The 15,000-nt window shown below is 34.1% G+C and overlaps 1 protein-coding gene across 2 annotated transcripts in view; it reads left to right on the top strand.

Annotated features, from left to right (window-relative positions):
• sfmbt2 (Scm like with four mbt domains 2) overlaps positions 1–15,000 on the top strand; it is a 45,333-nt gene that overhangs the window by 18,465 nt on the left and 11,868 nt on the right. For both annotated transcript variants that reach the window (XM_084110648.1, XM_084110647.1), the window contains 6 exons: positions 10,397–10,485; positions 11,134–11,377; positions 13,363–13,460; positions 13,581–13,682; positions 13,829–13,976; positions 14,413–14,495. In XM_084110648.1, the coding sequence (XP_083966774.1) occupies positions 10,397–10,485; positions 11,134–11,377; positions 13,363–13,460; positions 13,581–13,682; positions 13,829–13,976; positions 14,413–14,495 (764 nt within the window). The remainder of the gene's footprint in view (positions 1–10,396; positions 10,486–11,133; positions 11,378–13,362; positions 13,461–13,580; positions 13,683–13,828; positions 13,977–14,412; positions 14,496–15,000) is intronic.

Here is a 15,000-nt window from a genome sequence, read left to right as displayed (position 1 = left end):
TGTTGTCTAAAACAGTGGGGCCGAAATTGCAATTTATCACATCTACAGTTCCCACAGATCATTTACATTTTACTGTTAATTCTGTCATCATCTACCCACTCTGTGTTTCTTGTGGAATCAAAATGTCAAAGCTGCTCTTTTCCATGCAACAAAAAAGCATAATGATCACTTGCTTTTTTTGTTCTTCTTTCAGACAAAACAAACTGTATTACTAGACTATTATTCAGCAGTCTCTTTTTAAATGGCTTAAGAATTTAAATTCCTCCAAACCGGTTTGACTTTCTTTCTTCCATGGCGCATAAAATTAGAAATTGTGAATAAAATTCTAGCCACTCTTACGTTTTGTTTGATGAACAGACAAAATGTAAGTTTTAATTCACTAAAATTCTTGTCTGTCTGTCCCTTTTTTCATGAGCAAATATTTATTTTATTTCTAATTCTTCTTACTATTCCTTTTTTTAATTGAATTGTTTTTATCCAGTTCACTAAACCTGTCTGTCTGAATGATTTGTTTTCTAAATTAACTGCTCCGGTTATTGAAATTCAACACGCCGACATGATGAACTTGCTCAGTGAAAAGAACTAGTTCAATTTCACTGTCCGTACACAAAGGTATGACTGCTTGAAATATGACACTGATCATATTTACAACATTTATGATTTTCATTATACATTCATTATAACTACATGAAAAAGAGTGACCGGTACATTTTGCTAAACTTTTTTTGTGATCCATGGACAAAAGTCAGTTTGTAATAACATGAGGGTGAGTAAATGGTGACATAAGTTTAATTTTCTTCTGTGAACTAGTCTGTACCCCAATCTACTCCCATGCATCAAGATGCATGATTCATCTGTCTATATGTCTGTCTTGTTCTGGAACTTTTCCTATCTTTTGCCCCATCTTTCTCAGAAATTCTCCAGAATTCTTCTTCATTCCTCAAATATTTTCTGTTTATATTCCTTCCTTGTTCCTTATGCCTGTTTGCTGAGTTCTATCTGTTAGATGACGTATGTACGAGTGTGTGAGAGAGAGGTGTGAAGCTCATGGTATAGTGTCAGTGTGAGCTTATGTATTTGCATGCATTTGTGTAGCTGAGACGCACGAAGTTAAGGCAACTCTGGAGGTCATATGTAAAGCTACTCAGCCTGGCATGCTTCACTAGATGCACGCACATGTTTGCATGTATATCATTACATATTTCAAACATGTTTTTCTGTTTCTGTGTTAAATGTTCGTATATCATGCATTTGTCGGTCGGTCGGTACACAATCATTCTGTAGCAGCCGGGGGGGGGGATCACACTGTAAAAAAAAAAGATATGATCAATAAGTTATGACAACATATGTTTTTACATTGCTTTAACTCATCAAAATATTATAAAAAATGATATTAAAAAGTTATACAAAATTCAATTAAATGTTTTAAGTCCGTTTAATGTAATTTAAGTTGAAATTACTTAAATATCCAAGTTGATTGTACATAATTTAAGGCAGCAACTTTCTTAACAGTGCATAAAGAGAAAGTTTTAAACCAGAAAATGTAAAAATTCTATACATAAAATTAAACAAAATTAATTTACAACTACTTATTAAAAATAAAAATAAAAGCTAAAATAAATGATATTACAGTTTTTCTCAACCTCTGACTCCTCTTGCAAAATGAAACTTTCACCTCAAAACAGTTTTACCTGTGTTCAAAATCAAATACTGCTCTCAAATCATAAACAAAGTGATCAAAATGATATACACTATCAAGCAGTCAGTAAACAATACATCAAAAAATAGAAAACACATTGTTCAAAATATAATATAATATAGTTCTCGAAAGATATCTATGGACTGCTATTCTGTTTAGACTTACCCGTGACGCCTTACTGTACCATCAAAAATTTCATTTGTGACATACTGTATGACTGCACTTGATAAAAGGAAATAAAAAGAAAAGTAAAAAACAAACAAAAAATATATAGTTCTCAGGGAGAAGTACATTTTTAATCTCAAAACAAATTTCATATTTTTCCGTCATTGTCTTTTGATGAACGAAAACATGTTCTATCATAGTAGCTCAAAATTGATCAGCTATTACTACTCTGCTTTGCTCTTTGCAATTTTATTTTTTGTTCTTCCTCCTCCTTGTACCCCTATTTTTACAGTACTGTACCCTGCATCTCACAAACTTGTCCTTTGTCTCTGTGATGCTGTAATTCTTGTTCTTTGTTGATATGAACCTGCAACCAGTCAACATCTATTGAGCAGTCAGTACTGTTAACAAATGGAAAGCACAGTGTTCAGGGCCATACAATTTGTTCATTGTACAGTATACAGCCTATAATGCACTGTATTACAGTATACAATACTAAAAGGGACAAAAATCAAAGGAGTAAAGATGTGATCAGTGTGCTTCTTCTTGTCTTTGGGCTGGGTCAGGCCAGGCCAGAGCACTTCGTCGACATCCCAAGCAATATTGTCCCCCCTCCTCCCCCTCTTCCTCTTTCTTGCCCTCCTCCTCCTCCTCTTCCTCCTCGTCGCCCTCCTCCTCTTCCTCCTCCATACGCACTCGTCCTCTCACATTGTTTCTTCTATCCATTCTCAGACTTTCTCCTTCCCACCGTCAACAACCTGTTTTCTCTCTGAACTGGCTTATATTGGTTGTGTCACATCATTTGAAACAGGTTAAATCAGTTTTGAGTGGTTGTGTTCAATCAATGACATGTGTTCTCTATTTGTATTTGATTGTTGCCACTTGTGTTTACCAGTATGGATGGCGTGTGCATTAGAGTGCAGAATGTGTTTTGAGAATGAGAATGTGTTTAGAGTTTTGCTGAAAAGTCTAAGTGAGATCTGCAAATTGTGTTTTACCATGTGAAATGGTTTAAGGTATTGACAACAGACTGCTTAATTAGCTAAATGAGTTCAGGCAACTGAGAACTTTGTTCAGCCAATGTGTTTTAGTGTTTTAGCAATTGAGAAAAACTGTAAATCCTTGAGTACAGGTAAAATTATTATGTATACTATGAAATATGAATATTCATTATGAGATCTGATTGAGATAAGATTACATTTATTATGTTATTAACTTTCCTCTGCCATTGACGGAATTTCAACTTCAACTTTTTTTTTAATAATGCTGGCGGGGAAGAGTTAAATTATGAGTGTTTATTATTATTATTAACTCTGTGTGTTAGCTTATGGCAACCTAAATCCTAATCTACATGTTAAAATTGGGGAAACAAGCAAAATTTTATATCCAGTAATAAATAAAAATATCTCTAATATAGGCTGATAACCGATTTGGTACCAATATATTTTGCATCTATAACAGTGTTTAGTATTATTACACTATTATATTAGTTATTATTATTATTATTATTTGAATGAAGATTTATTTTTATATTTTCAGTTTTTATTATTTATTTTTTAAATCTCTCTCTCTCTCTCTCTCTCTCTCTCTCTCTCTCTCTCTCTCTCTCTCTCTCTCTCTCTCTCTCTCTCTCTCTCTCTCTCTCTCTCTCTCTCTCTCTCTCTCTCTCTCTATATATATATATATATATATATATATATATATATATATATATATATATATATATATATATATATATATATATATATATATATAATTTAGTTTTATAGTATTTTTGCATTTGTCATTAGTTTTTTTTTAATTTAAATATTATATTTTATTTAAATTAGGGCTGTCAAAGTTAGCGCGTTAATAACGCGTTAACGCAAAATCATATTAACGGCACTATTTTTTTTAACGCTCGATTAACGCAGCGCGTATTTTCTGTTTGACCCATGGCCCAAAACCTAGTTGGAGAAATGGAGATACACAGTGTTGCCAACTTAGCGACATTGCAGACCCATTTAGTGATTTTTTCCCTTCAACAAAGCGCCCAAACCTTATTTAGTTTCTGAGAATCTACCGGTACCGCCGGTAGCCTACTGCTCTCCCAGCACGCGCGCGCGCCTCTCTCTCTCGCTCTCTCTCTGCGTCTCGCGCTGGAGAGAGGATCGAGCAGCGCTTTAATTCAGTTAAACACAGATATGATGTTGCTTCTCTAATTTTACATGCAAGTATAGCCGAAATCGCAAAACAGATACTGTGTTTATCTTATGTGTATTTGATTTCATCAGACGACGGCTCGATTATCAGGATTATTGTGCAGATTAACATCTTGGAAGGGAGAGCTGGTTATGTCTTAATGGGTCGCGTTTCAGTCACCATTTCATATTCATTCCATTGTTTGACAACAGAAACAGTAAAATATACCAATGAAAACAGTTTTATTGAGAATTTAGCTTCATCAAAATGGGCACAGAGAGAGACAAACTATAATGTAGCCTAATAATAAATAATAAATGTACATTTAGCATTTTCAGAAGAGCTGCCCTGTCATGCAAAAATCTAAACATATTTGTGTTAATTGCTCAGTGCAAAGAAAGAGAAGTAATGGGAACCTGGTATTTCTTTGTTCTTTCTACATGTGTCTAATAGACATGAACAAGTTCTTTGAAAAACATCTATGACCTTTGAAACATGTCTCTTCATGCTCTATGTTGACTATGGTTTCAATAATAAACATACATTTGCATAAAGCATCCATATTTATCCATGCCCACGTTGATTAGAGTATTACAAACTTGAAAAGTATTAATTTAAGGTACATTTAGAACAAATAAAAAAATGTGCGATTAATCACGAGTTAACTCATGACAATCATGCGATTAATCGATTCAAATTTTTAATCGATTGACAGCCCTAATTTAAATATTTCTATATCGTTTTATTTTCATTTAAGTTTTAGTAACTTTCATACTTCAACTTCTTTTATTTCACAAAAAAAATTGTTTTGATCAGCTTTATTTCCATAAAAAAAATAATTTTAATAGTTTTAGTTAATAACAACACTGATCCATAAACTATACAGTTCTGTTCAAAAAATGTAAATACATCTTCCAAAATTGGCAAGATATTTATCATTTTTAAAATGTTTTAATAAAAAAAAGGAATCCTACAATTCATTATTCATATATTCCACAAGACAAATAATAATAATGAGTATTCTGTTCAAATAATTACATACCATTGGTTCTCCTTTTCTGTTTATCGTCTTTTGTGATGTTGTGTATGAGTCCTCAGTTTCTCCTGAGTAGCAAAGCTGCCTACTGTTCTTGACAAAAGGCCTCCAGGTCCTGTAAGTTCATTGGTTTCCCAGCATGCTCTGCACATTTGATTTCTTCCCCACAGTGACTTTATGATGTTGAGATTCAGCTTTGGCATTGAGTCAGGACAACTGAAGGACTCATACAGAACTGTTACAAAAGGCTGCAAGCAGTCATTGATTCTCAAGGAGACACCATGATACTAAGAACCAGGCATATGTAAAGTTTTGCAAAAGATCGTGTGTGCAAATGAAACTATTTTTTTTAAGTGCACCCTCACTTCTCGCATCTTGGTTTCAATTCGACTAGGACATGACAGCAGTTTCCACTGATTCAAGATTTTTTTCATTAAAAAGAATCGAGTAAACAGAACCCCAAAGAGCTAAATGATTCATCACTATATTAAATAAAAAAACTTGTTTGCACTTTATTTTATGTGTACTTACAGTGTACTTACCCAGGAAAGTACTGTGTAAAATAAGGTAACTAGGTAGGATTAGTGGTAGGATCAGGGTTAGTACCTAGTTTTTACCCAGTTATTGTTATTACTATAGTAAAACAAGGTGATACCAAGAACCTTTATCTGTCTTATAAAAACTGTCTTATAAACAGGTGTTTTACCCGTATTTTGAATTACACATTGCATTGCATTGTATTTTAGGGTTAAATGAAATGTCCATAAACTTAATGGATAATGTCCTTTTTTTCTTCACTTTTTGTTTTTTTTGTTTTTTTGGAAGAACCAGTAAATCTGAACCGAACAAACATAAATATAAAGTGATAATGAGGAGATGATGAATAAGTTTGATTATCTGATGAGTGTCTATGACAACTGATGACTGGCGGGAAACTAAGACAAAGAAACACGCATGACTGATGAAACTGAAAGTCCATGAAAACAGAACTGAGTAAATAACATTACCTACCTTTTTATTTATAAATTATGCAAATTTTTTATGTAAAAATTAGTGTTGTCAAATCGATTTATATATATATATATATACACACACACACACACATACAAACTTGGTAACACTTTACAATAAGGTTCATTAGTTAACATTAGTTAACATGAACTAAGAATGAACAGTACTTCTACAGCATTTATTAATCTTAGTTCATATTAATTTCAACATTCTAATACATTATTAAAATCTAAGGTTGTATTTGTTAACATTAGTTAATGAAATGTGAACTAACATGAACAAACAATGAACATCTGTATTTGTATCAACTAACATTAACAAAGATGAATAAATACTGTAACAAATGTTTTGCTCATTGTTAGTCCATGTTAGTTAATAAAATAATAGATTAACTAACATTAACTAATGAACATTATTGTAATGTGTTACCCTAAACATTTATGTTAGATGCTATTAATCACGACTAATTGATTTGACAGTACTAGTTCAAATCATACTAACACTATAAGTGCACATCAGGAAAAATTATATTTATATATATATACACACAAAAATGCAGTTCATGGCCCTTTAAAAAAACATAAACTGCTTTTGAACAAGAACCATAGTTGTCATGAAGTAGTTCAAGAACTAAACATTGACATTGGCTTACAGTTTTGGGCCAGATACGGGTCATTGGGCACGTACCCATATGGGTGTCATGCAGGGCAGTATAAATATTTTCAATTGTGTAATGGCCAGAGGCGGCCAAAAGCAAAGTAAGAGGAATACTTGGAAAGATCAACCAACATTCTGACATCAACCAACAAATTATTACATTTTGATCAAATATTTCACACTTTTTGTTTAATTGGACTGAAAATCTGTGCAAAACAATTACAGGGGCCGGTTGCATTAACTGCTAAGACTATAGTCTTAAAGGTTAGTCATCACATTTTTTTTCTTTAAGACTGTTCATAACTGTTTAAAGCCAGTTACATAAAAACGTAGACTGGTCTGGTCTAATTTGATGCTAAAAGGTAAGAATTGCCCCTTGACTAACTGCTAGTTGGTCACACTAGTACTTTAGACAGTCTTAACATAATGGCTATGTTGACTTTTTACAAAGTAAATAAGGTCAATTTCACTTTACCTGTGTTCTGTATTAACTGAACCAATTATTAATTCGTTCATTTATTAAGGTGGATGTTTAACAGCTATTAAACATTCAGGAAGCTACTAAACACACACACACTCAAGCACACATGGAATATAAAGGCCTAAGATTAATCGCATAAATATGTGTTGAATTTCATTGTTATGCGCTAATGTGATGAAATGATCCCGTTCCAGTGAAGAGTGTCGAACACACGGCCGGAGCCGAGAGCTTAGACGCTGGGGGGTTGTTGGCATGGCAACGGTCGCACACTCCCGCACTCGAGCGATTAGCGTACACACTCGTGCTGCAGAGATTACACGCTGGGACACAGCGGCGTTTTGCCACAAGCACTCTTTCACACACACAATCAGACTCAACCTTTTCTTATTGGAATGAATTACAGAAGTGCAGGTCTTACACACACTAATATTGTAGCCTGGCAGACAGATAGAGATCCTTCATATATTTCTGTGGTCAGATTTGATCATCAAATCAAATGCTTGGGCAAAATGACTTGTGGGCGTTTAAATAAAATCATGCTCTGTAGTGCATTCTTTTTTTCTTTTTTTTTGCATTGTATTAAAATCAATATGAAAGTTAGAAAAATGATTAAACCCTGAATATCAATAAAATCTAAATCTAATGTGTTTCAGTAAAAAGTGTATATACAATTCTGTATTATAATTATAATAATCTATTTAATTGTAAGTTTTTTGATGCAACTTAACATTAAAACAATACATTTGTTACACTATAATAATGTTTTTAATTTTTACTTTTTTGATGTTACTTTTAATATATATTACTTTATATTCATTATTATTTTAGTATACAGAAAATAACTACAATTAAAAAACTTTAACATACACACACACACATATATATATATATATATATATATATATATACATATATATGTATATATATATATATATATATATTATTTTATTAACTATTAAATTATATATTATTTTAAAAACACAAACCAGTCTAATATCCTTGAGTTAACTTGATTAAGCAATGACCTTTTTTGCTGTTAAAAATAGTATCCTGGATGTACTATTGGCAGGCAAACAGGAAACCATGTTATCCACGATTCAGATACACAGGACAGGTTGTCAGTATCATAACACTGCTCTTCCTTCAACTCAGTGTTTTCTTCCCCTTCCTCTCTTGAATAATTGCCTTGATTACATGAGCGAGAGAAACTCTTTAAATCTGGCCCGCTGTTTACAGAAGATTGTTGGAAGATATGCAAATCTGCTTTTGCATAATCAATATTTGCATAGAGACTCCCTAGTGCAGAAAAAAGGAAGCGCAAAACGGCTCATGTGTTGCAGATAGTGTCTGTTTGAGTTGTTGTAAATTATGCATTTATTTATGTGATCCGAACAAGTCTGTGCAGCCAAGAGCAATTTAAGAAAATGCGCCACAACGGATTTTAAGTAAACTTTGCAACATATTTAAAAATATGTACAAAAATCTCTTGTAGAATCTCTTGAAGCCATAATTACAATATCACAGGGGAAAAAAAACCCCAATGAGAGCTTGTTAACATCCTTTTTGTTTCTAGACAGCAATTATATTAAACCAAACCTTTGCTTACCAATCGCATCGTTTAAATGGAAATGTAACTTGTTGTAAAAAAGCGTGGTGATGAATTTAAAGTGTATCCGTTGCTCTATTCCTGTCTGTAAAACATCAAGTTGAATGGCAGACAATGCAATGACAGAGCAGAAAACACTTTCAATTATACTGTATATACTCTTCGGTCACTCCAATTCTACCATATCTCAGTCCCATTTATTAAAATGTAATAACTTGCTACAACTCTTGCACAGTAAAAAGGTGTTCAGTTAACTTACTTAATAATTTTAAGGCAATGGGTTTACTCAATTTTTTGAAGTAAATAAACGTAAAGCTTAATTGAAAAAATTAAGTTATGTGAACTTGACAATTCCACATTAATTATTTCGATTAAGCATGAAGTTTACTTAATAATTTTAAGGCAACGGGTTTCCTCGATTTTTTTTTTTTTTTTAAGTTAAGTCAACTGATCACTTTTTACACTGTAAAAGACTAAATGGAACAAGCCTAAATAATTGTGATACTTATGTAATACTCGTATAATTATTGTATAATGATTATGTAATAATCGCATCATGATCCATCTTATGCAATTTTGATTTTCTGGTCAATTTGATCTAGTTTGAAGGATTTTAGCTATTTACTGGAAAACAAGTTGACTATATATTGATCAAGAACATTATTTTTGTGTTGATTATTATTGGCCAATTGTTCCCCCTACAACCCTACGACGGTCTCTCTCTCTCTCTCTCTCTCTCTCTCTCTCTCTCTCTCTCTCTCTCTCTCTCTCTCTCTCTCTCTCAGGGCAGAGCTCACACCCTTGTGAGTGGTGTCATGTGTTATTGAGTGAAGCAGTTGTGACGTAACAGGGCAGAGACAGTGTTTGGCTCTTAGAGTCAAGCTAACAGTCAACAACCATACTGGCCACCTTGTAGAACTTCAGCAGTGTGAATTCTGCTGATGCAAACGTACAGTTTGTGCAAACGATGCACAACTTCGTCATGATTAATGTGTTGTTGTTCTTCTCTAACACGTAACTAACTAGCACTTCTCTCTGTGGCGGTACCATGTAGAATTATGCAGAAAGCAGGAGGTTTGTGTCCGTTTAGACAATGAAATTCAGAAATTGGCTTCTTGTTGTATGTATTTGTAATGCATATGTGAATAATTAATGTGGCTGACACCATTGGGAAGGGAGTAGCAAGATGTTTGGGAGAGGAAGTCAATTAAACAGTAAAACTGTAAATCTGTGGATGTTAGAGAAATTTGGACATATATATATATATATATATATATATATATATATATATATATATATATATATATATATATGCTGACAAAAATGCTAAATAAAACACTTTCACTGTGGTCTCTGATGTTTGAATCTGAGTGTATGTATGCCTGCATGTGTAGATTTTTTTTAAATTATACACACACACAAACATGTGCATGGTAGATACTGTATTATCAAACAGCAAAGTATTACATTAGTTCCAGCCATAAAAGTATGGAAATTGTCTGTGTATTTGGATTTATAGTGTGTGAAATTCATTATCTGCTCTTTTCTGATCTATTTCAGCTATTAAAGAGAAGTACAGTGACTGGGCCGAGTTTCTTATCAAAGAGCTCACAGGTTCACGGACGGCACCGGCTAACCTTCTTGAAGGGGTGAGAATGATGTTACACTTATTTGTTTAGTATACAAGAACATCAAAAATGTCCTTAACATTAACAATTGTGTAAATGCGTAAACAACAGCAGAAATGAGATTTACCAGCCTATCACATGGAACAAACATTGGACCAAATATGATGATATTAACAGCCAATACAAAGTTACAGATAAAACTGCACCACAATACCATAATTCTGTTTATTGGCTACATTATTAGCACTCTTGGGTCATGGTTGAGAACCATCGAATTATGGCGAAAATTTAATTTGGAATGGCCTTAATCAGAGTATACAACATTTAATTTGACGTGAATGAAAACAAGACTGTATAGATCTGTAAAAATCCCATCATTGTCTGTGACAGCAAGACAATATTAGTTATGGGAAAAAATTACACGCCTAATGTCCATCTTTTACTCTTCATTTTGATGCGTTTAATGCTAAATAAAATGAACGCGTCACATTTTTTCATCCAAAATACAATACAATTTTTCAATACAATTTTTCCAAACTCTTAAGCTGAGTCTTCCCCAGAGGATTCAAAGGCAGCAACCGAATCAAGAGTTACATGTTAAATTGCAAATTCCTTGATAAATGATTTACCTAAATGAAGAATATTATTTCTTTGTCTCTCTCATCTCAGCCATTAAAAGGTAAAAACACAGTGGATCTGATCGTGGTAGGCTGTATTTTGGAAGTGCGTGATGACTCCGAACCTACCGTGTACTGGGCCGCACAAGTCCAGTGTAACGTCGGTGGACGTTTATGCCTCAGCTATGTTGGATTAAATGACCCCGCCCACTATAGGTGGATGTTCTACCTTGACAACAGGCTCCGCCCCCTGGGATGGGCCAAAGAGAATAATTTATCAATGAAACCGCCCACAGGTGAGAGCATTAACCTGTATTTGATCAGTATAAATGACTTTGCAACTAAACTAAAATATAGTCAGTGTTGATTCAATTGCATAATTAAGTTAAATGAATTGATTATTAAATTTAAATAAATGGAGATTAAATCTAAATGAAATCATTAAATAGGCTAAAATACATTTAATACTTTTTTCAAGTTTCCATTTTAAGGTTTTGAGTTAAAGCAGGGCAGTTCATAGTCATACTTTTTGCATTTTTCTTGAGGCTTCCCCTTTCTTATGCAAATTGATCTATTTGCACTATTGCCAAGTTTTTGACAGTGTACAAAAACTTGTTCCATTGCCAATTTCTATGTACAGCCTGTGTCTGACTTCCACAGTCTAATAATTATGGATCTGAATTCACATTTACCTAAAGGAAACCTTGCAAATAAGTTCAAAACATGTTTTCTCATGATCTTGCATTTCTAACAGATATGCTTAAGTAATGCATAAGAAATAATTGATATCAGTCAATGCATTAAAAGGTGTAAATGTTTACCTCAATACATTTTTCAGGCAGTTACTAGTTCAAAAGTCACTCTAGACTTAGTATTGATTACTTGGCCTGTCTAAGCAGTTATTTTGAGAAGAGAGAGAGAGAGTGTGTTAATGTGTGATTTCCTGCATCTGCTGTGACTCTCAGCAGTGTTAAGTGGTTGCGATGCTACAAATAGCCAAGCAATTAGTTTAACTACATGTCTCAATAGCAAGGTGATAGCATGACATTTTAAAATCATGTAGCTTTTCAGTAGCTAAAATATTTGATTGATTACGTATTAGTGTAGCGTTGACAAGAAGGTTCTTGTGTCTGTGTGTGCAAGAGATAGCATATTGGCTTATCTGTAATATAAATGACTGATTGGCACTAACATTATTACATATTGTACAACAGTTCTGGATAGATGGATGACTATTGGGTTGAAAAAAAAAATACTTTGATGGATAGATAAAATGATGGATAACTGGATGCATAGTTGGTTAAAAGGATGGTTAGATGAATAATTGTGGATGATTGATGGATGGATTGATAAATAGTTGGTTGAATAAATACTGGGATAGATGGAAAGCTGGATGGATGAAAAAATGCTTTGATGGATTGCTAACTGGATGGATGGATAACCACGGATATTTGATTAAATGGATGGATGGATAACTATATGGATACTTGGTTAAATGGACGGATGGATGGATGATGCATGAATGATAAACAGTTAGTTGAATACATACTTTTGGATGCATGGATGGATGGGTGGATGGACAGACGGATGGATAAATAGATGGATAACTGTATGAATAGTTGGTTAAATGGATGGTGGCTGGATAGTGGATGGATGATGCATGCTTGATAAATAATTGGTTGAATAAACACTTGTTTGGATGGATGGATGGATGGATGGATGGATGGATGGATGGATGACCATGGATAGTTGATTAAATGGATAGATAGATAAAGGGATGGATGGATGGACAGATAACTGTGTAGATACTTGGTTAAATGGATGGATGGATGGTCGGATGACTAAATGGATACTTGGTTAAATGGACGGATGGATGAATGATGCATCAATGATAAACAGTTGAATAAATACTTGTTTGGATGGATGGATGGATGAATGAATGGATGGACAAATAGATGGATAAGTGTATGGATAGTTGCTTAAATGGACGGATGGATGGATAGTGGATGGATGATGCATGCTTGATAAATAATTGGTTGAATAAACAGTTGTTTGGATAGTTGATTAAATGGATGGATAGATAAAGGTATGTATGGATGGATGGATGATGCATGATAAATAGTTAGTTGAATAAATACTTGTTTGGATGCATGGATGGATGGATGGATGGATGCATGGATAAGGTGAATGGGTGGATGAAGGATGGATTGATGAGTAGTTGGGTGATTAAATAGATGGATAGATAGATGGATGAGCTTGTGTTTCTCTCTTCCTCTTTCAGATCACTGTGATTTGAGGAGCAGCTCAGAATGGACTGAAGCTTTAGATCAAGCCACAGCTGAAGCCTTGAACAGTCCACTTCCACTGGAGGTCTTTAAGGTGTGTGTGTGTGTGTGTGTGTGTGTGTGTGTGTGTTGGGAAAGTTGGAGATGTGAGGCGTCATTTTACACAAAGCTCTTGATAACATTCCCATCTGATATCTGTATGTGTGTGTTTCAGGATCACGCTGACTTAAACACACACTCCTTCAGGGCAGGAATGAAGCTTGAAATGGTCTCACCAGTGGAACCCTTCCACATTCTCCCTGTGTCTGTAACTAAAGTACGTTCTTACACACACACACACACACACACACACACACCAGATGAAGGGTTATTATGCTAGAGGATATAATTACTAGCCACCGATCCTGACATCAGGCGTTCTGTCTCTCTCTCTGTCTCACACCATGTCTCTCTGATCTGCAGATCTACAATGAATACTACTTTCAGATCACAGTTGATGACCTCACTGCCGAAGCCCCGCCCACTTCTGTGGTGTGTCACGCCGACTCACCGGGCATCCTGCCAGTCCAGTGGTGCCTGAAGAATGGTGTTGGACTGGAGAGGCCACGGGGTGGGTGTGACTGTGATTTCTCTGCGTGCTAATGGGATTTTAACTATTAAATTCATATTCACTTAATAAGAGTCTATCAATGCTGTTTGCCTCAGATCTATCTCACTATTATTTTTATAGTGTGCTTTATTGGTGTAGAATGGATCTGTATTGCTTAAGCATTTGAGAATCAAGTTAGTAAGAAAAAAAAAAAAAAAAGAAAACTTAAGTTAGAAATAAAAATAAAATCTAGAATAAATATGAATATTAATATAAAAATGAACTATCTTTATATTTATATTCATATAACATTAATAATAATATATTTTAGCTAAAAATAATTAAGGATGAAGGAAAATACAGTGCAAATACAGTGCAATGTCTCTCTCTCACTCGCTCGCTCTGCCTCTCTCTCCCTGTCTCATTTGGTTTTTCTCAATGTCTCATTTTCTGTCAGGCTTTGAGTCACAGGACTTCGATTGGGCGGACTATCTCAAACACACTGGTACTGAAGCCGCTCCAGATGTGTGTTTCCCAAACGTAAGGCACTTTCTCTCGATTTCCCCTCGTCTTTAAATGACCACGAGTGCGGTTTTGATTTTATCTGAAAGAGGCTTTGGGGATTTCTTGTTAATTAGATAAAGTCTGATGAAAGTATGCCATCTATCGGGTTTTCCCATTGCGATGTTGATCACATTGACGCGATGACAAGATGCAAAAAATGTTGCTATGTTTTTGTGAGAAATACCCCTCCCCTCTTGTGTTTCCTGTTCTTCATAACGTTTAAAGTTGACTATTTGAACAATAAGGTTCAAATATATTGTGCGCTATATTTTGAATATGAATATATTCGCATTAGGTTAATAAAATAAAGTGCCATCCTTTATTATAACAGTGGTTTTCGAACTTTTTGGATGCCAGGGGCTTTAAAATATGATGATTTCCTTGCAAGAGGTAACCTTTCTAAAGTTTATAAATTTTGTTTTTGGTCGAATAGTAAGATGCAAGTAAATATATAAATTGTCTTTTTTTTAAGACAATATGT

This window comes from Abramis brama, assembly GCF_963993115.1.
Source record: "Abramis brama genome assembly, chromosome: 4".
Classification (NCBI taxonomy): Eukaryota; Metazoa; Chordata; class Actinopteri; order Cypriniformes; family Leuciscidae; genus Abramis; species Abramis brama.
This window is presented reverse-complemented; position numbering and strand designations above follow the sequence as displayed.